The 22,805-nt window shown below is 57.5% G+C and overlaps 1 protein-coding gene across 8 annotated transcripts in view; it reads left to right on the top strand.

Moving 5' to 3' along the window:
- RPS6KA2 (ribosomal protein S6 kinase A2) overlaps positions 1-14,145 on the top strand; it is a 334,749-nt gene extending 320,604 nt beyond the window's left edge. For 7 of the 8 annotated variants that reach the window (XM_005211107.5, XM_010808735.4, XM_010808737.4 and 4 more), the window contains 5 exons: positions 1,435-1,596; positions 5,602-5,678; positions 6,991-7,108; positions 9,309-9,446; positions 11,020-14,145. In XM_005211107.5, the coding sequence (XP_005211164.1) occupies positions 1,435-1,596; positions 5,602-5,678; positions 6,991-7,108; positions 9,309-9,446; positions 11,020-11,145 (621 nt within the window). In that variant the 3' untranslated portion in view covers positions 11,146-14,145. The remainder of the gene's footprint in view (positions 1-1,434; positions 1,597-5,601; positions 5,679-6,990; positions 7,109-9,308; positions 9,447-11,019) is intronic. The other variant, NM_001192478.1, reaches the window with a different exon arrangement.
- The last annotated feature ends 8,660 nt before the right edge of the window (positions 14,146-22,805 follow it).

Raw genomic sequence — 22,805 nt, 5'->3', positions numbered from 1 at the left:
AGCCGGCTCCCCCAGGCCGCCGGCTCCCCCAGGCCGCCGGCTCAGCACTTGGGAACCAGGCGTCCCCGCCTTCCTCCCCAACCCCAGCCGTTCCTCATGGGCCTGCGTGATTTCAGACACACACAGCCTGCATCCAGGAGCTCGGTCAGGAGATTTAAATTCACTGGGACCGATTATAGTGAAAACGTACTTCGGACTTGATGGTGGGGTGCTCGTCACTGTCCCATCCCCACTGCCCAGGAGGCCGGTGATGAAATGACCGTGAGAGGCAAGATTGCAGCCCTCACCGGCATCCAGGACGGCTCTGAGCCCTCGTCTGGTCGGTTCTAGGCTCCAGATCAGACCCATTTCACAGACGAGGAGACTGGAGCACAGAAGGGTTGAGGGTCTGGCCCAAAGCTGCACGCAAAGCCGGTTCCCTCCCAGCACCGTGCCTCCAGGCCCGTCCCCCTCCCCAGCCCCAGATTCCCTGCCTGGTCAGCAACCCCCGGGAGGCCTGCAGTGTTCCTCAGCCAGCCGCACACATGTGCCCTCTGAACAGGGCACTCCTCCGGGCCCACACGGCAGTCGCTGGTTCTGGGATTAGTAAACCCTTCCCAGGACAGTCAGACTCCAGGGGTGGCCCTTCAGAGGGTGGTTTGGCAGACTGGCCTCCATTGCAAGAGGGGAGCTGGCACCGGGGTCTTTAGTCTCCCGGCCTCGCAGCCTCTGAAGCCCCACCGGCCGCCTGCCAAAGCCTTTTTTCATCTGCCTCCCCCGTCCTCTGTCTGGGCGTGAGCAGGACAATGGAGACACGTGGGCCCCACGTGGGGTGCGGGCACGCCACGAATTCTCACAATGGGCCTCTGTCCCCTTCAGAAGAAGCTGCTCTGTGCCCTGAAGAGCTGAGCAGCCTCTGTGCTTTGAGGCGCCGCTGGCTCTGTCCCTGGTGCTCAGAGCGCCCGGCCGCTCCCCGGGCACAGATGCAGCCTCGGGTTTCTGCCCCCTGGCCGTGAGCACAGGATGGAGGCTCCTTGTCTGCACACCCACTGGGGTGCCCGGCACCTGCCCACGCTGGAATGTGGCCGCACACGGCCGGCCTGTATCCTCAGAAATCCACATTCCTGAGCACCAGCGGCGTCCCCGAGTGATGGCCCCAAGGGGCCCCCCTGATCCTGGATGGCTGCCTACTTATTTATTCATCCAAACACTCGCCATCCGAGGGGCTGGGGCGGTTGTTTGGTCCTTGGTTTTGAGCATCCGTGTAAGAGAAAGAGGAGGGGGAAGGACCCGCAGAGTTTGTAGCATCCCAGCCAATGGCTTCTGCCAGACCCACCCAGGGTAAACGGCTCCAAATGAGCGCTTATCTCACGAGGGGACCCCCTTCCCCCCAAACTTCTCGCCCCTGCTCCATCCTGGCCCCCGAGTTAGGCGTGGCTCCTCCTGCTTCTCCAGGTTGTTCACCGGGACCTAAAGCCGAGCAATATCCTGTATGTGGACGAGTCTGGAAACCCTGAATCCATCCGCATCTGTGACTTCGGGTTTGCCAAGCAGCTGCGAGCCGAGAACGGGTTGCTTATGACCCCCTGCTACACGGCCAACTTCGTGGCCCCGGAGGTGAGAGGACCTCTGGGCCGGCGGGGGTCGGCCCTCGGCCGCTGCCGGAGCGGCCGCCCACGTGGGCCGCTGGAGTGGGCAGGGGCGCCAGCTGGCAGGAAAGGGAAGCTTCGGTCTGTTGGGTCAGCCGCTGATCGTGCTCAGACATCGCTATTTTAACATTTTCATTTCCTATTTGTAAAACCTGTAATGTGGAATTGTTGTTGTGCTATAGACAATTTTGACCAAATGTGCTTACTTGTTAAGACTTGCAGTGAGAAGTGGGCATCTCAGGTCACCCCAGTGGTAAAGAACCCATCTGCCCATGCGGGAGGCATAGAAGACCTGGGTTCCATCGCTGGGTCCGGAAGCTCCCCTGGAGGAGGAAATGGCAACCCATTCCAGGATTCTCACCTGGAGAATCCCATGGACGGAGGAGCCCAGCGGGCTACAGTCCATGGGGTCACCAAGTCGGACACGACCGAAGCAACTTAGCACACATGCACACAGAGTGAGAACTAATGCGTTGTCTCTCCTCAACTGGGAGGGGAGCCAGTGGGTCACCTGGGATCAGAAATCCCCCCCGCAGCTGCACTGGGAGAGCGCGCGCGCGTGTGCACAGACCTTGCGCCAGAATTCCCACTCCAGACTGTCGTCCACGACAGGCGCGCTAGGGGGCGTGGGGTAGAATGTCATGGTTCTGCGGAGATTTGGGGATAAGGACCCGCGTGGATCCTGAGGGCCCTCCTCCGCCCTCAGCTCGGGGCCTCAGAGAACCCCAGCAGCGCATCTTGTAAGCACATTTCCCCTTTGCACGCTGCCGGGGGTCGTGCCCCGTAGGTCCTGGAGTCCCTGATGCGTTCGTTTATGAAGAAAAATCCAGCTTCTTGCTCTTTAGGAAACAGCCAAACCAGGGGCGCTGGCGAGAGCAGGACTAGTGCAGAGGAGGCTGACGATGCTGGGGAGTGAGAGGGTGGGGGGCGTCAGGGATGGAAACAAACCTCGGGTTCTGTGTGGATCCAGGTTGCAGGTGAAGCTGCCCCAGAGCGGTTCTAGCGGCACGGTGGCGGGTACAGCGCGTCCTAAGAGGGCCATGCTGGCACCTAGTGGTCAGGCTGTGAACTGTCCGAGAGGCGGTGCGGGCAGGGTCTGCAAGCTGAGCCCGGGGCAGTGGTCCCCGAGGAGGATGTCTGCGTTCCTGCCAGGATAGGGATGGACGCGAAGCCTGGGCTGGCCTGTGGGGCCGGTGTTAGACTGTCCAGATGATACCTGCAGCCCCTTTAAAACCAATCTGGCTCTATTTTGATCAACATTACTGCGTTATTTGGTCGATGCTAATAATATTAATGGTTTTAGTGATCATAGACTACCTTACACTGATCTGTTACTTTACCATTTGCCAAGCACTTTACCAATATTTTTTGCTTTTATCCTCATATGCCATATGGAATGGATGGGGTAGATACTATTAGCCACATTTCACAGATTCAAAACAAAAAAAGAGAAACTGCCTCCATGGAAGGGACGTTGAAGATACTCAGCTAGTGGAGATGAGAAGAGCTTGAACACCAACCCCTGGGCATGTCCACACACCTCGGTGACCTACCTACGGTGCTGGAGGCACCGTGCCCCAAGTATGGAGAACCTGGCCCTTGTGTCTAAGGAAATTGTACACAGCTCTCCTGACGCCACATTCAGCATAAAACCAATGACCTGCAGTTTCCAGGAGCATCTGTGCTTTCTTTATTGTTATTCTCAACTGTGAGCATAGCAGAGGATTGCTGTCTTCTGAACTGGGTGATCCTGAGACACATGAAAATTCTCCCATCCTAACTAGTCCTCAGAAAGTCGAACACAGACTTACCCAGTGACCAAGCAATTCCACTTCTGGGTGTAAACCCAAGAGTTGAAAGCAAAGGTAGGAATGGAAATCTGTCTGTGTGTTGACAGCAGTGTTATTCACAGCAGCCAGAAGGTGGAGACACGCAAGAGCCCATCGATGGAAGAACGGCTGAGCGGGATGTTAGCCAGCCTTTACAAGCCGGGAGGGCTTCCCAGTGTCCATCCATGGAAGAACGGCTGAGCGGGATGTTAGTCAGCCTTTACAAGCCGGGAGGGCTTCCCAGTGTCCATTGATGGAAGAACGGCTGAGTGGGATGTTAGTCAGCCTTTACAAGCCAGGAGGGCTTCCCAGTGTCCATCCATGGAAGAATGGCTGAGCGGGATCTTAGCCTGCCTTTACAAGCCCAGGGCTTCCCAGTGTCCATTGATGGAAGAATGGCTGAGTGGGATGTTAGTCAGCCTTTAAAAGCAGGGAGGGCTTCCCAGGTGGCGCTAGTGGTAAAGAACGTGCCTGCCAATGCAGGAGACGCAAGAGACTCAGGTTCCATCCGGAAGATCCTCTGGAGAAGGAAGTGGCAACCCACTCCAATAGTCTTGCCTGGAAAATCCATGGACAGAGGAGCCTGGTGGGCTACAGTCCATGGGGCTCAAAAGATTCAGACACGACTGAGAGACTAAGCAAAAAGGACGGAAGTCCTGTCCCCTGTCACAGCCTGGATGAACCCCGAGGACACTGTGTTAAACGTGTGATAAAGAAAAACACAATGACTCTAGGTCCCTCTCACGCGAGCGACCTAAAGTCACACGAGGGACCTAGAGTCATCACACTCGTAGAGACAGAAAGTAAAATTGTAGTTCCCGGGGCTGGGCGAGGGGAGTGGGAGCTGTCTCTTGGGGACAGCGTTTCAGTTTTTCAAGATAAAATGAGTTCTGTGAAGGGAAGGTGGTGACGCCCGCCCGGCGTGTGACTGTATCTAACACCACTCAACCACACTTAAAAGTGGGGAAGCTGGGAATGTTGTGCTAAGTGTATTTTGTGAGCTAAACCAAAACCCAGACAGCATATTAAAGGCAGAGACATTACTTTGCTGACAAAGGTCCATCTTGTCAAAGCTCTGGTTTTTCCAGCAGTTGTGTGCAGATGTGAGAGTTGGACCATAAAGAAGGCTGAGCACCAAAAACTGATGCTTTCAAACTATAGCGTGGGAGAAGACTCTTGAGAGTCCCTTGGACTACAAGGAGGTCAAAGCAGTGAATCCTAAAGGAAATAAATCCTGAATATTCATTTGGAAGGACTGATGTTGAAGCTGAGGCTTCAATACTTTGGCCACCTGATGTGAAGAGCCAACTCATTGGAAAAGACCCTAATGCTGGGAAAGACTGAGGGCAGGAGGAGAAGGGAACGACAGAGGATGAGATAGTTGGATGGCGTCACTGACTCAATGGACAAGAGTTTGAGCAAGCTCCAGCTTCCTGGTGGTGAACATGGTGAAGGTCAGGGAAGCCTGGCATGCTGCAGTCCTTGGGGTCACAAACAATCAGACATGACTAAGCAACTAAATGACGAACTTCAGTCGTGTCCAACTCTTGTGACCCCATGGACGGTAGCCCACCTGCCTCCTCTGTCCATAGAATTCTCCAGGCAAGAACACTGGAGGGAGTTGCCATTTCCTTCTCCAAGGGATCATCCTGACCCAGGGGATTGATCTGCATCTCTTATGTCTCCTGCGTTGGCAGGCAGGTTCTTTACCACTAACACCATCTGGGAAGCCCAAGTATATTTTACTACACTAAAAATAAATGACTTGCGAGATCTCAGTTCCCCAACCAGGAATTGAATCCAGGCCACCACAGTGAAAGCCCGGGGTCCTAACCACGAGGCCACCAGGGAGCTCCCCAAGCTCTTCTTCCTCCAAAGTTAAATGTTTCCTTTTCCATCTGTCGTATATTCATCAAGAGCTGGGGCTCTCTGTGTGCTCTGGTCTTGGGGGACTCCTACTGTGGGAAATTGGGGTTGGCTTTGCAGTAGTACACGATGGTCTCACTGAAGACTTCCCCCACACCCCACCCCGTCTCCACCCCCATGCCCCACCCCCACCTCCACCGGCCTTATGGTCCCATCACAGCAACATGCTTTGAACTTGAACTCTGCCCAGCGCTGATCCGCATCTGCTCTCCCCGCAGGTCCTGAAGCGGCAGGGCTATGACGCGGCGTGTGACATCTGGAGCCTGGGGATCCTGCTCTACACCATGTTGGCGGGGTAATGCAGCCCGTGTGGGGGCCGCTCGGGCCCCCGCCCAGGCCTGGAGCTCAGGCCTGGGGCCCGATGGATGGTCAGAGAGAGGGGGCAGGAAGTTTAGCACTGCCTGTCGTTGAAGGATGTCTCTGGAATTAGGGAGCTGGCGCTGCAGGGCTCAGCTCACCCACAAAACCCCAAGCCTCAGACCACGAGGCCACCCTCACCTCTGGACCATGCACCCTCTGGAAAGGTCACAGCTTTGCTTAGAAACGTCTCCTCGAGCCAGGAAGTGGCTGTGTCCTGAAGCCGGCAGGCAGCCCCGGGCTCCAGCGTAGATTTACCCTCACTCGCTCTACTCCCGGGTGAATCCTGACCTGAGCCCCTCACTGCCCTCACTTTTGAGTGAGAGGAGCACATGGTGTGACAATGACGGCTCCTTCTAGCCAGAAAGGCCTGGAATCCAAGGATCCCCTCGTGCCCGGTGGCTTAAACGTTGTTGAACACTTGGGTGGAGCCCAGGCGAGATGTCTAGGTCGTCCAGCCCTCTTTACTGCGCAAAGTGGAGGAAAGGGCCTGCTTCTTGTGTGGCCTCAGTGACTCGCTTCCCAGCGAGGCGGGGGCGGTGTCCAGTGGAGGGGGAGCCCGGGTGGCCTGCCGTCTCTTCCCGGTGCCTCTCTTGGTGGCCCTTCTGGGGCTCGCTTTGCCGATACTTAACTAGGAGCACAGAGCTGCCACTGAAGGGAGTGCTGTTAGAATTACACTCAATTCCTTTCCGGGGAAGGCTACACTGACACACCATGGTTTACATGAGGGGTGGCAAGAAACATCCATCACACGTTAGTGATGCGCAAGAAGTGTTCACACTCTGTGTGTCTGTGTACACCGCTGCTCTAGTGTGTTATGCTGCCCATTTCCAACTGAGCCTCAAAAAGTTAATTTGTCAAAGAACCCACTGTTGGTAATATATCAACCATGGGTCTCTCAGACTTCAAATCCCAGGCTCCCATCCACTATGCCACACTGTCACCATGGAAACCGTATCACCGTATCACCGGGGAAACCCCCGTACCACTCTGTCACCAGGGAAGCCAGAAATGGTCCCAAAGGGCTCATCTTTGGGTCCACGTCTTCATTTGCCCTGTCAACCTTTAGCACTGGCCGAGTAAGGAAAAGAGACACAGCAGGAAGAAATAAATTGCGCTCTGCCATGAATCTTGGATTTGGAGCATGATGAGAAAGAAAAAAATGATTGTTTTTACCACAAAGAGACACAATGAGCTTTATCGTAGATTATAAAATGGAAGCTCATCACCACAAATCTCTCATCACACAGATTCACCCCTTTTGCAAACGGGCCGGATGACACCCCTGAGGACATCTTGGCAAGGATCGGCAGCGGAAAGTACGCCCTTTCCGGGGGGAACTGGGACTCCATCTCTGACGCGGCCAAGGTGAGCTCTCTGCCCGGCGCCCTCACAGCCCCGGGGTGGAGATTCTGCAGGAACATCTCCGAGGAAGCTAGAGGATACTTTTCATGCAAATAACGTAGATATTTTGTACTCAGAGATTTTGTACGCCTTTCAGAGAAAAACAATTATTTTTGCAAAACTATTTCATAGCCCTTTTCACATTTTCCGTAGTCTTGTGTATTAGTTCTTCAGGGACACAGAACAGGGTGTGTATGTACAGAGAGACTGAGACAGAGGGAGGGAGGTCTGTTTCTGTGGAAGGAGGCTGGTAACGGTTAAGTCCCAAATCTCCAGGGCAGGCCGGAAGCCTGGAGGCTCAGGGAGGCATAGAAGTTGCCACTCTCGTCCAAAGCTGTCTTCCAGCAGAATCTCCTCTTCCTTGGGGACGTCAGTCTTTTTTCACTTAAGACCTTCAACTGGTTGGATGAGGCCCACCCACATTATGGAGAAGTTGATGGATTTAAATGTTAATGTCACTTTCCCAGAAACATCTAGGCCAGTGGGCTTGGTTTCTGTTAGGTTTTTGCCTTGCCGCCTGGCTCATTGGGATCTTAGTTCTCCATCCAGGGATCAAACTGGGGCCCTCAGCAGTGAAAGCGTAGAGTCCTAACCCCTGGCACATGAGGGAATTCCCTACTGTGAGGGTTTGGTTTTTTTTAATTAATTGTATTTAGCTGTGTTGTCACAGTGGTGGCAGTCGGGGTGTTTTGTCACGGTGCATACTCTCTCCAGTTGCAGTGTGCAGGCTCCCGAGCACATGGGCTTCGGTAGTCCCATCTTGAGGGCTTACTTGCTCTGCAGCAGGTGGGGTCTTAGTTCCCTGACCAGGGATCGAACCTGGGTCCCCTGCATTGCAAGGAGGATTCTTAACCACTGGACCACCAGGGAAGTCCCTGTGAGGTCTTGAGCAAGTCAATAAAGTTCTCCCAACTTTTCATTTTTATACCTGAAAATGGGAGGAACAATCCTTCTAGGAGATATTTGTCTCAAGAAGTTACCAAGACTAGTGTCAGCAAGTGTAAAAAGGCTTTGGGTTTCTCTGCAGAAGGAGTTGCTTGAGGGTGTACAGGCTTTCTTCATTGTGGTTAATGACCACAAGTTCTGTTGAGCGATGCAACTTCACACTGTGCAGAGACTTTAACTGACTTCATTTCGTTTTGGAACCTGGTGGGAACACTAAGGCAGGAGAGCAGGCTGGTGGAAACCCACAGATTCTCCCCGGGGGCCCGTCCTTGGGCACGTGGTGAACAAGTGGACACGTCACATCTTCCCCTGCAACACAGGGGCATCATATTCAGCCCCTTCACCCAAGGACAGTCCTGATGACTCACAGGAGTAGGTACTTCAAGTGTGTAAAGACAGTCTCATGAATTCCATGCAGATACAAATCATAGTTGTAACCATACTTGTGTGTACACGCATTTGCCTGTATTACAACATGTTAATATAAAGACGAGCTCAGTCTTTAAACCCATTTTAGGAGTTTTTGTTGTTATTATGTTATAATCAAAGAAGAAAATCACCTCTATGGAACATGAAACCTTTGAACACATATAATGGCAACCAGACCATTAATTCTATAGTTGACAATTATTTGCAGCAAATGCTGTACCAAATGTGTGTGGCGTTGAGGACAGTAATATTTTATTACATGTCATAAAATGTAACCGAGGACATTGTGATTGGTTTGTACCTGTTGGGTAGTCCTTATTTCAGCTTCTCCCTTGGGAAGATTATCATTTTGACTCAGTATTGCAGTAACTTACATGCACTATTGAACATCTCCACATTTGATTTCTCTTTAGATGTGAAATCTTCCCTACAATAGAAACCTGGAGTGGGAATTCCCTAGTGGTTAGGACTCCATGCTGTCACAACCAAGAGCTCGGGTTCTGTCCCTGATCAGGAAACTAAAATTCCGCAAGCCACTCAGCCCAGCCAAATAAATTAAAAATAAATAAACCCGGGGGCACCCACCATGTTGATGATGGTTCAAACTTGTTTTTCTAAAATTCACCTTCTTACAAACCTGACCGCAAATGTTTGACCCCAGATGCACAGAGTCACTCCCAGGACAGTGGTGAGGCTTTGCCGTGACAGGGAGGAGGGGGACAGGGAGGAGGGGGACGGCTCCGAGCCCGGGCAGTCCTCACCCCCGTCCCCCGCTGACCCTCCCCCGCAGGACGTCGTGTCCAAGATGCTCCACGTGGACCCTCACCAGCGCCTGACGGCAGTTCAGGTCCTCAAACACCCTTGGATCGTCAACAGGGAGCACCTGTCCCCAAACCAGCTCAGCAGACAGGACGTCCACCTGGTGAAGGTACTGCCCGCGGTCCCGTCGGTGGGAGGGGGACTTCCTGCCCGGTTAACCCCCGGGGGTCCTGGGTACAGGAGGGGAACCAGGAACCGGCACAGACAGGTGTACCCCACACCTGCGGTCACACAGCAACACTGACGAAGGGGCAGCTTCTGAACAGCTTCATTACGTGTGTGTGTGTGTGTGTGTAAGAGAGACAGAGACGGACAAGGGAGAGACAGAGAGGAGAGACAGGCTGAGGGCCCCATGCCAGGCCGGGCGCCAGGCCCGCCACTCTGGGCCTGAGCTCTGCAGGGGCCTCTGTAAACCCCAGAAGGCACACAGCTGAGGGTTCACCGGATGGCTGTCACTGCCCAGCTCTGTGTCAGCACAGAAACACCGCGGATGGCACCTGAGTGGTCAGTGAGTTCCAGAAAGAGCTACACCAGGCAGCGGCCGGCTTGGGCCCCGGGCCGGGGTTTGCTGAGCCCTCTGCAGCCAGCCTTTCCTGGTAGCTCACCCACCACCACGCCCCCGCTGGCGTGGCCTCTTAGCTTAGGGCATCTTGAGACCCTGGGGGCCGTGCAGGAAGCCCTGGACGATGGGTGAGCCCAGAGCAGCCGCGCCCGCGGAGCTCAGGGCGGGCTGCCGAGAGGGTCCTGCTCCGGGGTCTAGAGGCCTCGCCCCATGGAGACGCTGACCCTTCCGTCCTTGTCTTAGGGCAGGCCCGCACTGCGGGGCTCTTCTGACCTTGTGGGGCGGCCATCATTTCCAGGCCACTGCACTGCGGCTGTGTGTCATTGAACCTACGAACAGCCAGGCGGTGGCTGCCGGTCACCCCGCTGGTGACGCCCCGGCCCCTGTGGTGCAGCCCAGACAGACGGCCGGCGCCCAGAGGACCCGGGGGTCCACACGGCGGGGACAGGGGGTCCCACCCACGGGCTGTGCGCTGGGAGGGCTGAGGCCCTGGCGCTCCTGGTCGCTGGCGGAGTCTGACCCCGCCTTACCGGCGCTGCTGGTGTGATGACACTGGGCACTGCAGCCCAGTCTTGCTCCTCGGGCGGCCTGGCCCGTCTCTCACGGCCTGGCCAGAGAGCCCCACGCCCCGTCAAGACGTGTGAGGCCCGCACCCGTCTGCAGGGAGCCCTGCATCCCGGTGGGACCCTCCTCCGGGAAGGGTGCGCTGCCCCGGCTGCGCAGGGACCGGGGCTCCTGCGAGGAGCCGCCCAGCCCGACCTTCCCGGGGCGGTTAGAGCTGCTCTAGGAGTGGCCCCGGCCCCCAAGTGGGTCCCAAACCCTCAAAACGGGCAGAGCGGGGGCCGACAGGCTCGGTCATTGCCAGGAGGGCGCCCCAGGGACTCGGCAGGGTGGGCGTCAGGAGGCCTCACCCGGGGGCTCCGTGGGAGCCCGAGGCGTCCGTTCAGTTCACTGGACGGTGGGTCTGCGTTCCTGCGTCACTGCGCAGGCGGTGGGTGGGCGGACGCGGCGGTCAGAGCAACAGCCGGATGTCTGAGTGCGCCCGCCCGGGTCCTGATCCCTGACGGAGGGCCTCCCGGCCACCCAGGCTCAGCGAGCCCGCCTCCCCCTCGGTTTGCAGGGAGCCATGGCCGCCACCTACTTCGCTCTCAACAGAGCCCCTCAGGCCCCGCGGCTGGAGCCCGTGCTGTCGTCCAACCTGGCCCAGCGCCGGGGCATGAAGAGACTCACGTCCACGCGGCTGTAGCCGAGCCCCGCGCCTTCTCCTGCAGCCCGGAGAGGATTAGACGGTGACCCCCGGACGCGCGGCCAGGCCAACCTACCCCCTCCGCCCCCACCAGCCAGACGGAGTCCTTCCTGCACCCCTGACCGTGCCGAGCACCCGGGGGCTCCTCCCGGCCCGTGAGCCTTGCACATGGCTTGTGTTTCTGTGGAGAGATGCCTCCTCCAGCTGTAAAGTCAGCAACCTGGTTCCACCTCCGGCACACGCGGCCTGGATGTCACCGCGAGGAGGGGGCGGTTCCCGGCCCCTGCGCTCGGCCTGTGCCCGCGGCTGAGTGACCGGCGGGCGGACGCCTGGTCCCTCCGAATGAACCAAAGAGCCCTTGTCTCCTCCAACCCCCGCCCCCCGCTTGGACCGAGACCCCGCCTTCTCTCCTGTTGCAGAGCTGGGGAGGGGCGAGGCCACCTCAGAACCAGTGGCCGCGTTTCACAAGCATCGCTGGTGTCCCCTCGCCCGGGAAGGAGCCAGCCGAAGCCTGTGCCCCCCTGACGAGGACCGGGGGCTGGCGGAGGGCTGCTCCACTCCTCTCCCGAACTTGCGAGAGGTCCCGGGCTCCCCCGAGTGCTGGCTCTCCCTTTCCTGGTCCGTGGAAGCGCCGCGGTGGCCGCCGGAAACCCCGAGCTCGGTTGGCTCCCTCCGCCCTCTCTCTGTTGCCCTGGAGACCGCTGCCGCGTCCCCGCCCCGCCCGGGGCCAGAGGCGAGTAGCAGGATGCTCGCAGAGGGCAGGGGTGCCCTTTGTGGAAGCTGTGCTTTCGTGCTGTGTGTTGTGTTTCTGTCTCACAGGGCTGTCCTCAGCTGAAGCGTCAGGGATGTTTAATGTCTCTGCAGGGCGTGTGCACGGGGGAGTGGGCGTCGTCCGGCAGCGCTGGGCCCCCCTGCACTCAGGCGGGGAGGGCGCGCCTGTTCTCAGCCAGGTTTTCACCAAGAAGACAGGATTTAAAAGTCCCTCCGTCTCCACTCACTCTGGCACCCAACCCCAAAATCAACGAATGCCGCACTCTAAAACTATAGCTCCCTAGCTCTGTCTAATGGTCTTCAGACCTTAAAATATAAGCATATTGCTGAAGCTTTAATTATTCCACGAGGCTTTTTTTCCCTCTCAGAACCACACAGAATGAAAACGTGGCAACAGATCCATGTACCTGTTTTCCCACAAAACCCTTTCAGGCATTTCTCATATTTCTCAATAGAAAGTGAGGCTTTTTTTCCCCCGAGGCTCAAGAGACTTCTACCCGCAAGAGTTTTGTCTTAGGTCAGAACGGTTTCACCTGTTATTGGACACTTAGGCAAACCCGAGTGGCCCCAGGTCACAGGTTTTGCCCTCCCGGAGATGGACGATGATCCTTTGTGTCTTGTTGACTGCACAGAGAACATCCGGCCCACGGGCTCCTGGGCCTTTGTCCTGGGCTTGTGGGCAGGTTCGTTCATTTGCTTCGAGTCGGAGCCTTGCGATGGAGGGAGAGAGAAGGCGGAGGAGGTGCAGCGCTGGGAGGGGATCGGCGTGACCTCTGAGCGGCCCGCGGGCTCCGCTCGCCTACGTGCAGCCCTCCACTCTGACCTCTCAGAGCGCCGCGGGGACCCCGCACTCAGCCCGCGCCCGGCTCTGCGGACCCCGCCCCCCCAGCTCTGCTGAACGCCCGACGGCCTGACTGTCGGTGCAGCGCCCCCCTCCCTCACCCTCCTCGGAAACGAGGCTTTCTGCAGGAAGTACGCCGGGAGAAGTCAAGACCCTATTTTCAACTGAACTTGCAGAAGTCTTGAGTGAAGCGGCCCACGGCTGGGCCTTCTGACCGGCGGGCGGAGTGTGAGTGCAGGTGCGGTCGCTGCTTTGCAGGGCGTGTGCGCCTGGAGTGGCCGCCAGCAGGCCAGCCGGCTGCCCTGCCCCCCTCACAGAGCCAGACACCCCTCACCCCACCCCCCACGCCCTTCATAGCAACCGCAGATGCCCAGCCCTGGATCACAGGCCTCCCGCCCAGACGCGCCCTCTGGGGCGCCCCCTCTGGTCTCATCCACCCTGCCGCCTCTGCTTTAAGAGAAGCACCTGACTCGCCCCCCTCCCCAGTGAAAGCTTTGCGCCCCCGTGTCAGAGCCGCGGAGAGTGGGCTTTCCCGTGTTCCCCAGGTCGGGCTGTCCGGGATCCCAGACCCCCCTCGCTGTTAGGAAGGCCGTCGGTCTGTGACTGGTCGTAGCACTGATGAAGCCAGTGTGTTCACCGGTGTCGCCCCGCCCCGCCCCCGGGGTCCCCTCGCCTCCCCAGCCCCGTCCCCGCAGGAGGATCTGATTTGCACTCTTCTCTGCCCACGTGGGCTGGCTCCCTGCGCCTCTCCCGAGGGCCGTGGGGTTCTAGCTTGGAGGGGGCGCTGAGCTTCTGAGGGCTCAGGCCACTCCGGAAGGGACCTGCGCTCCGCCCCGCCGCCCAGCACTTTGCACCCAGCCCGCATCCGTGTTTACAGGGGACTCGTGCTCACGCTTTATATTTTATGTTGGAGATGGGCGGCCACCCTACCGTATTTATTACGCTTTCCAGACTTTCTGAATAGGTTTTTTTAATAAACACGGGTTTTATGAAGTGTACTATTTTTCTAGCACAGCTCTGACACTGGCCTTTCTGTTCTGTTACGGGTGACGGCCTGCAGGTAAGCGTCTGGCCTCCCCGCCTCTCGCCCTCCTGCCAGCCTCTGGCTCTGCCCCCGGCCTCCTCTTGTCCCGGGGGCCCGAGGTGTGGCCGTGTCTGTGCACGTGTAGGTGTGAGTGCTGAGTGCGTGTACGTGTGTGTTTGTGTGTGCACGCCCCGGGCAGCCGGGCAGGAGACAGCGGACAGTTGTGTTGTCAGCGAAGCAGGCCTGGGGGGGGCAGCGGGCTGCTGGTCTCCATCCCCACAGTCTCCCTGGATGCCTCCACGGGCCACTTCACGCCCATCTTTTCTTTGTACAGAAATAAAGCAAAAAGCTACGCTGTTGGTCATCAGCTCTCTAACCTCATTTCTTCTTCCCTCTTGGTCAGTTCCTCACCTGCGTGTGTCAGCAGGCAGGACACACACACACCTCTCTCTCTGCAGGCCAGACCGCCTCCCCCTGACACACACACACACACACACACACACACACACACCTCTCTCTCTGCAGGCCAGACCGCCCCCCTCGACACACACACACACACCTCTCTCTGCAGGCCGGGTCACCCCCCCCAACACGCGCGCACGCGCGCACACACACACACACACACACAAACACCTCTCTCCAGGCCGGGCCACCCCACCCCCGACACACACACACACACACACACACATACACACCTCTCTCAGCAGGCCAGACCGCCTGCCCCCGACACACAAACATATACCTCTCTGCAGGCTGGACTGCCCTACCCCCCAACACACACACACATACACACACACGCACACATATACCTCTCTCTGCAGACCAGACCACCCCCCCCCGACACACACACATACACACACATCTCTCTTTCTGAAGGACACACCACCCCCCCAACACACACACACACACCTCTGTCTGCGGGCCGGGCTGCGCCCCCCCCGCCCCGGACACACACACACGCACACACACACATACATCTCTCTCTCTGCAGGTTGGGCCACCGCCCCAACACACACACACACACACACACACACACACACACACACACATTTTGGGGGCTGCTTCCCCAGCAGAGGGGTCCCTCCTGAGGGCCCTCAGGCAGGAGGCGCGCTGGCTTTCAGAGCGAGTGGTAACACACAAGGAGTTCTTTGCGGCCCTGGAGGGTGCTCAGAAAACCCCCCAGAAGAGACTGAGTTGGAGAGAGCAACTCGCATGTGTGATCTGTTGCTGCATGACAAGCCCCCATAGCCCAGGGGTGTTGAACAGTCCCTTGGGAAGTGGTTCTGGCGGTCAGAAGTCCGAGATGGGCCCACGGAGCAAAGGCAGGGCCGTGCACCTTCTGGGAGCTCCAGGAGGCTCTGAGCCCCATCGTGTGCAGTTTCTGAGGCGCCTGCTTCACTCCCCGGCTCCCGGTCCCTCCCTGCAGCCTGAGAGCCAAGTCCACCGTCCTCCCAGCTGCCCCCTCCTCCTCCCCGAGAACCCGGGACATGCTCCCCACTGTGAGGCCAGCTGACAGCAGCCCGAACTCCACCTGCAGTCTCAGCCCCCGTTTGCCCCGGGACCAGCCCATGACATCCCGACATCCTGTCTTCCAGGTGGGCAAAGGTCAGCCTGTGTGTGGATCGCAGGCAACTGCGACATCCCGGCTCTGCTGCTCAGGAGCTGATAAGTTACCTGCCACAGTCGCAGGGACGCGGCCCGGATAGGAGGCTCGGAGTCAGGACCCCCTCCCCAGAGCCGACAGCAAGACCCGGTGTACCTCAGTCCCCGCCCCCCACCAGGTCTCTCTGGGAGTGGGGGACGTGGCCCAGGCCGAGGGTGCACACAGGTGCTGTGTGACTACCAGGCCAGACTTGGGAAACCCCACGCCTCCACTAAGGGCTGCAGGCAAGCGGCCGTCCTTTGCCCAGGTCGGGACAGTTCTGTGCCCCTGGCTGTGTGCTGTCCGTGAGCGTCAGCTCCGTGACTGCTCGCACGTGTGCAGATGAGCAAGGCCAGGGGTCCACCCTCCCCAACCCCGGCAGCTCCCATCTGCACACGCTGTCCTCACTTGTCACCCATGAGACCGGGAGAGGGGCTGGGCTGGGCAGGGGCGGTCTGCAGCCTCAGCTCACCGGACTTCCCGGCGACCCTCAACCAGCAGTGCACGTACCTTCTGTAGGATGTGAAATAGGCCTGCAGACATCTTTCCTGCAGAATATCCTGTCTATATTCTCCAATCCCACTTGTCACTTTTCCTGAACACCACCAACCCGGCCAGTAGGTGTACCTGCTTCCCAAGACCCTGGGACCCGAGGTGGGTGAGGGAGAGTTGTGCCTAGGCGCCCAGTTTCCAGGGCACCCCAGGGTCACCCAGGTCTGGGCCCCAGCAGATCCCGGCGCTCATCCGCTCTGAGACCTCCCAGGCGATGAGTCCCACTGGTGGACGAGGCCAGAAACCAGGCAGCGCGTGACCTGGGATCCCAGGTCAGACGCTGGGCGTGGGTTCTGGCTCTGCTGCTCAGGTGGCTGGCAGGCCGCAGCCCCGCCCCGGGTCTCGGCTTCCCAGGCCGGCGCCGGATGAGGGCGCCTCCCTTCCCGGGAGGGCACCCACCCCAGCTCCCTCTGCTTGCCCGTGCTTTGACACAGTGGCGGTCATCTCATCACTGACGCGCGGACACGTGGACTCAACACGTGGTCCCCCGTGCAGTCGCTGAGTCAGAGCACATTTCCTGAGCTGGGACCGCGCGCCCATCGCGGTCCTGAGAGGTTCTGAGCCACAGGGCAGGGCCTGCCTCCCGTGAAGCCGAGCTTCCAGCAGGAGAGGAACAAACTGCAACAGGAGCGTAAACCAGTAACAGCACCGCAGCAGCCGCGGGAGGCCAGCTCCACAGACAGGGCAGCTGCGCTTTCATCAGGAGGGGATCCAAGCGGAGGCCTTAAGATGTGCCAGATCCTCTCAGACACAGATCTTATCAGCCTTTCAGCGTCCAGCTGGTGACTCTGGAGTTTTATTTAGTTGATTCCCCAACACCCGCTCTAATTCAGGATCTAAATCAACAGCCCTCCTGTGTGACACGTGTCCAGTTCGGGTGTGTGCTTGTCACTTTACAATGATGAGGAAAACCATCACATAAACATTTGGCAGAGAAACAATTTTCAATTTGCTGTTTTCATCGCACCTGAGCTTAGGCAAGAGAGTCTCGGTTTCCAAACCGTAGGCGTGGTCTCAGCTCAGAAGCAGCACTGCGGGCCGTGAGTTCCGTGATTTCAGTGTTTCCCACAAATCTTATCACGCAGGGTTTCTTTCCTGGGGGAATGGGAAGTCAGCTCAGCCCCTGACCCTGACCTCAGGGCTCCTGGGCTCTGCTCTGGGCTGAGGGACGGACTGTGAAGTTGGAAACTTTGATCACATGGACACGTCAAGGCCTGCAGACCTCTGCTTCTTTATCAGGTAAACTGATATGGACTTGGAGACCGGATCGATCGGGTTTTGTTTTTAGTCGTAAATAGCAGTTGAAAAGGTAGATGCTCAGACTGAAGAAAAGATTTTTTTTAAGAGAAATTAAGACCAGAGTTAGGCTCTGCACATAAATTTAAAACACATTTTCAGAGCCTAAGATTTTTGCTAACAACACTCTGGCCTAGTCACACCAGATCCCCGGTGAGACCTAGAAAACATCCAGAGAAACCCGGAATCACGTGGGACTTGATCCAAAAGACTGACGGGAACCACAGTGGAAGCATAATGTCTAAGCCCGTGAGAAGGTTAATGATGAAATAATCAACGTTGGCCTCACGGCCGCCAGATGAGCAACTGTCCCTGACGTGTTGGACCAGAGGAGGCCAGAGGTCAGCAGGGCCCAGACCGCGGTCCCCGGGGCCAGGACGTGGGTCCCCAGACTGGGGTCCGCAGGGCGCAGGTTCCAGGACCACAGTCCACGGGGCTGGGATGCGGGTTCCCACGTCTCCAGAAAGCTCGAGTGGCTTTAGATTTCCCTTTCCTCCAACAAAGCCTTCTAGGACCCCCTGTGAAATGAGGAGGAGGCAGAGCGGCTCTGGTGACCCCGGGGCGGGGTCTCGGTCTCCTGAGGGCTGATGGAGACGCTGGAAGAGGGGTGCATGGCAGGGGAAGTCCAGTAGGAAAGTGGGTGCCCTGAGGCGCGGTCAGGAAGGTTCTCCCCAGGACAGATGGAGAGATGCTGTCTGCTCACAGAAACGTTTCTTCAGACCAGCTCCTCACCAGGCCCCAGGGATGCCAGCAAAACTCTGCCCTCCAACAGCTTTCTTCCTGATGAGAGAGGAAACAGAAGAAACAAGCAAATCACACAAAGGATGTGACCATCACAGGGCACCGAGTGCTGGGGGGACACAGGGAGGCCAAGGGGGCCGTGGAGGGCAAGTTCAGACAGAGGGAGAGGGTCTCACGGAGAAGATGCTCTGAAAGAGCTGGAGGGCCAGGGAAAGGGGGCGCTGCGGGGCGGGGGGAGGAACTGCAGAGCAGGGAGGGGACTGCGTAGCAGGAAGGACTGCATGAGCTCATTTCCTCTTCCCAGAGCTTCACTACAGCTACCCCCACCCCACCCCAGCCAGCCCCCCAGCCCCGCGCAGAGTAGGGGCTTCCCGCGAGTTTGCGATTCTCAGAACGTGCCACCAGAGGGCAGTGTAGGTCCTGCAAGCGTTGACAGGGTCACTTCCGCCCCCTGCGCCCCCTCCTAGATCACACGCTTTCCTTGTGGGGGGCCGTGGTGGGGGGAGGGCAGCTGTCCCAGATGCTACCTCTGTTCCTTATGCCCCGGCACGAGCTGCCGACCCGAGATCTCCGCAGAGCTGGGCGTCCGTCAGCATTGCCACGAGCTCTGGGAAGCTCATGACGCAGAAGCTCATGGACACACCATAAACCACACAGGGCCAAAGGTCAGGATCCTTTCAGTTCTTGACTTCACGTTGGCGTAGCTCTCACACACGGAGAGAATCTCTCCTTAAATGGCACCCCACTCCAGCATTCTTGCCTGGAGAACCCCACGGACGGAAGAGCCTGGTGGGCTGCTGCCAGGGTCCAGCCCCGGCTGATCCAGGGTATTCGAAGGAGAGACGGCATAGGCGAAGATCAGGAAACAATTGCTTAATTAAACGTTAATTAAGGATATAAAGAGTAATAGAATGAGGATAGCTCAGTGAGGAAATTCAGTGGAGAAAAGAGGCTGAATAATTCAGCCAGAAGGTGAGAGAAAGAACGACATGGGGAGACCAAGTTTCGGTGAACAAGGCCCGCACTTTATTTTCCAAAGTAGTTTTTATACCTTAAGTTATGCATAGAGGATAACGGGGGAAGGGGTAGAGTCCTGCAGCAAGCCAGGCTTTCTTCCTGCAAACTTATCATATGCAAAAGCTTAGGTGATTTGCATCATCTTCTGGCCCGGAGGCCTGTTAACATTTTAAGACCCTTTCTTCAGAAAACTTATTTTTCTCTAAAGATGATTGGTCAGGAGCCACCCTCCAAAAGCATTAGATAAAGTTGCATTCCTACAGAGCAAAGGTGTGGTGGGCTATAACAAGAAAAAGAATTAACTCAAGGGTCCCAGGTTACAAACATTAAAGCTACTACTTACACCAATTATATTAATCAATACACTGCCAGGGACACAGCAGGTAAGGGATATGGAAACTTAGCAGCAAACACTGGCCCAACAAGTGAAAATCCCTTCACCAATACAATTTCTAATCAATCTTTTAACTACTCAAAGGAATCTGTGTTTAGACAGTTTAGAACATCTCCTGCCTCTCACAGTTGGGAGGCTCTGAACAATCACATGTGGCTGGAAAAACCTATTCAGGCAGGCTAGAGGATTTCCAAAGGAGTTTGTAGGTTAAACACTGTCACACCCAGGAATTATTAACTGGAGCTGTAAGCTAACTCTTTTTTCAGAGAGAGGTGGTGGGGGACAGCCCCCCGTAAAGTCAGAGGTGTAGGTGAGAGCACAAAGCAGAAAGTAGGCAGACTCTGGTTTTGGGGGTAGATGCTCGAGAATTTCCAGGGGGACTCCTGAAGCTCGATCCCGCCTTTGCGTATGCCGAGCTTCCTTACTCATGACCTTTGTCATGGGCGGGGTTCCTCACGCTGGCTCCCGGCAGTGATAGAATTCCATTTGAGCTATTCCAGATCCTGAAAGATGATGCTGTGGAAAGTGCTGCACTCAATATGCAATATGCACTCAATATGCAATATGCCGGCTCCCGGCAGGCTGCAGTCCACGGGGTCGCAGAGTCGGACACGATTGACCGTCTGAACACGACACTTCGCTGATCCGCATCGCTGTATGGCAGAAACCAACATAACACTATAAAGCAACTTTCCTCCCATTAAAAAATACATTAAAAAAATAAAACAAGATATTAAAAAACTCTTGTAGGGAATTCCCTGGTGGGCCGGTGATTAGGACTCAGGTTTGATCCCTCCTTCGGAACTAAGATCCCAAATGCCGCAATCGTGGCTTAATTAATTAATTAAAACACCCTGGTAGAGGAGCAGAAAAGTTACCCAAGTATTAGACAAAGCCTTCCTTGTAACAGGTCCGTAAGAAAAATTTCATTTCAGAATAGGTCTTCGGTGGTGCAAACGACTCAGGTAACCCCCGGAAAAAGGTTCAGACAACATGCCTGTATTTCTCAAGCACCGCTGTGGTTCGGTGGACCGGCCCTGTCCGAGACGTGCAGTACCCCCGGGCCTCCATGCTCCAAACTCAGCCCAGGCCGCCCTGACCCCCAGGCGGCCGGCCCCTGCGGGCTGCTCGTTGCCACAGGGCTCCCTGACAAGCCTCCCCGGGTCCATCAGCCCTGAGCCTCCTGCGCGCCTCTCAGCCTCCCAGCCTGGCGGCTCCTGCTCGACTCCCTAACTCAGCTGAAACTGAAGCCCTGTGACCTGCACCACCTCCCAAGGATCCGTCCGGGTATCCCTCATTCCAGGGCCTCTCCCCGGCCCTGCCAGCATCATCCACCTCCTGTTCTGCTAGGTCACCTCTGGACCCTGGGCTTCCCCTCCTTCCCTTCCTGGGCGTCGCTCTGCTCACCTGGGCACCTTCCTGGGCGTCGCTCTGCTCACCTGGGCACCTTCCTGGGCGTTGCTCTGCTCACCTGGGCACCTTCCTGGGCGTCGCTCTGCTCACCTGGCCGCCTTCCTGGGCGTCGCTCTGCTCACCTGGGCAGTGCTCTGACCTCCCACCTGGGCTTCCTCTGCAGCGCTGCCCGCCGCACCCACCATCCGCGCTGCGGCGTATGGTTCTGTCAGCAGACCATTGTGCCCGGATCCCTAAAGTGTGTTGAAGGGAAACCTGCCGCCGCCCTGGTCCTCCTGGAGGAAGCCTGGCTCATCTGTCTCGTCCCTGAGCCCCATGACCTTGGCCACTGAGATCTCAGCTAATCCTGAGGCGCGCCCCACCTTAATTCATATCACAGTGCAGTGCCCTCCAGGAGGGTGCCTCCAGCCACAGGCGGCTACTTAAATGTGGATGCTTTGTTGCTGCTGTTTAGTTACCAAGTCATTCCGACTCTTTGGAGCCCGTGGACCGCAGCCCGCCAGGCTCCTCCGTCCCTGGGACTCTCCAGCAAGAGCACTGGAGTGGGCTGCCATTTGCTTTCCCGGGTGCTCCTTCCAACCCAGGGATCGAACTTACGTCTCCTGCATTGGCAGGCGGATTCTCTACAACTGCGCCACCAGAGAAGTTAAATAAAATTTGAAATTCCGTTCTGTGGCCACACGGGCCACATATCAAGAGCCCTGTGGCTGAGCGAGGCCAGGGCTCCCGAGCTGGAGAGCTGATTATAGAACATTTCTGTGGAGGCAGAAAGTTCCACTGGACAGCACCGTTGTAGAATATTGGTTGGGAGTCTTAGTTACAGACACAAGAACCCTCTTCAGCAAGTTTAAGCAGAAAGGGAATTATCATAGAATAGTAGGTACCTTGCAGAACTTTCGAGAGAGCTGGCGTGGAAGCCACACGGACAGAGACAATATACCCCAGCCCCTCCTCCCCAGGCTGCTTGCAGAGTCCTGGCGGCCTCCCCGGCCAACTCCCGTGTCCTCTCCCCTCACACGTGTCCCAGCTGTCTGGGACTCTGTGCCCATTTGCTCCCGGGTCTGTGTCTGGGGGTCTCGGCCTCTGGCACCCCACCTTGCAGGATCGCCTCATCTCCACCTGCAATCCCTGCACCTCTTCCCTCCCCATTGTGGCAGGACCCCTCGTCCGGGGCCCCAGCTCATCAGGACAGGTCACCGTGTGATGATGCCTTGGCCTGCGGCTCAGGCTGGGGTGTCCTCCGGGCCAGCTCGATGGAGTCGCGTTCGCGTCCTGGAAACCGTTCCCCCACAGGACCCAAGAGCACAGACAAAGCCGGGAGCGTGTTGCTCATGACCCACTGGGTCCCGCCAGCACCCGCGCCCCTTAATGTCCAGTGCCTGGGACCTGGGAGAGAAAGAGAAACCCAGAACTGCAGGGGCTCCGGGCCCCCAGCCCTGCCCTGTGAGCCCTCCACGGGCGGCCCTGCAGCCCTAACAAGGCCGAGTCCTTGAGACGTGCAGAGGGCATCTGGAGGATCCTTCCTCCTGGCTTGATCAGCCCCGCTGGTGAGACAGAATTCTGCAGACAGTTCAGGAGGCTGCGGGTCCACCAGAGGGGCCCCACACACTCGTGTCTGGGGGGGACCCTTTTCCTGGTTCACGAACGCCCTGGGCCCTTCATCCTGCAAGCGCTCTCTCCACGTGACTGCATCGAAGCCTACCCGCTTCCCGAAAGCCCCCTTCAAATGCCATCACAGCGGGGGCGAGGGCTCACCATGTGGGTTTGAGGGGACACAGTCCCATGCACCCCCCTGGCTCTGAGCTCCCCAGGGCAGAAACAAGACCATGCGGGTCCGGGGTGGTGAGTGCTGGGTGAGCGCACTTGGAAGCCTGATGGGGCCGGCTGGTCTCACGGAGCTGTCAGGAGCTGGGCTCACAGCTGGTCAGGGTGGGCTCCCTGGAGGAGGCCCCGGGGAGGGTGCCAGGGG

This window comes from Bos taurus, chromosome 9, assembly GCF_002263795.3.
Source record: "Bos taurus isolate L1 Dominette 01449 registration number 42190680 breed Hereford chromosome 9, ARS-UCD2.0, whole genome shotgun sequence".
Lineage (NCBI taxonomy): Eukaryota > Metazoa > Chordata > Mammalia > Artiodactyla > Bovidae > Bos > Bos taurus.
Note: the sequence above shows the minus strand (reverse complement) of the source record. Positions and strands in the feature narration are given on the sequence as shown.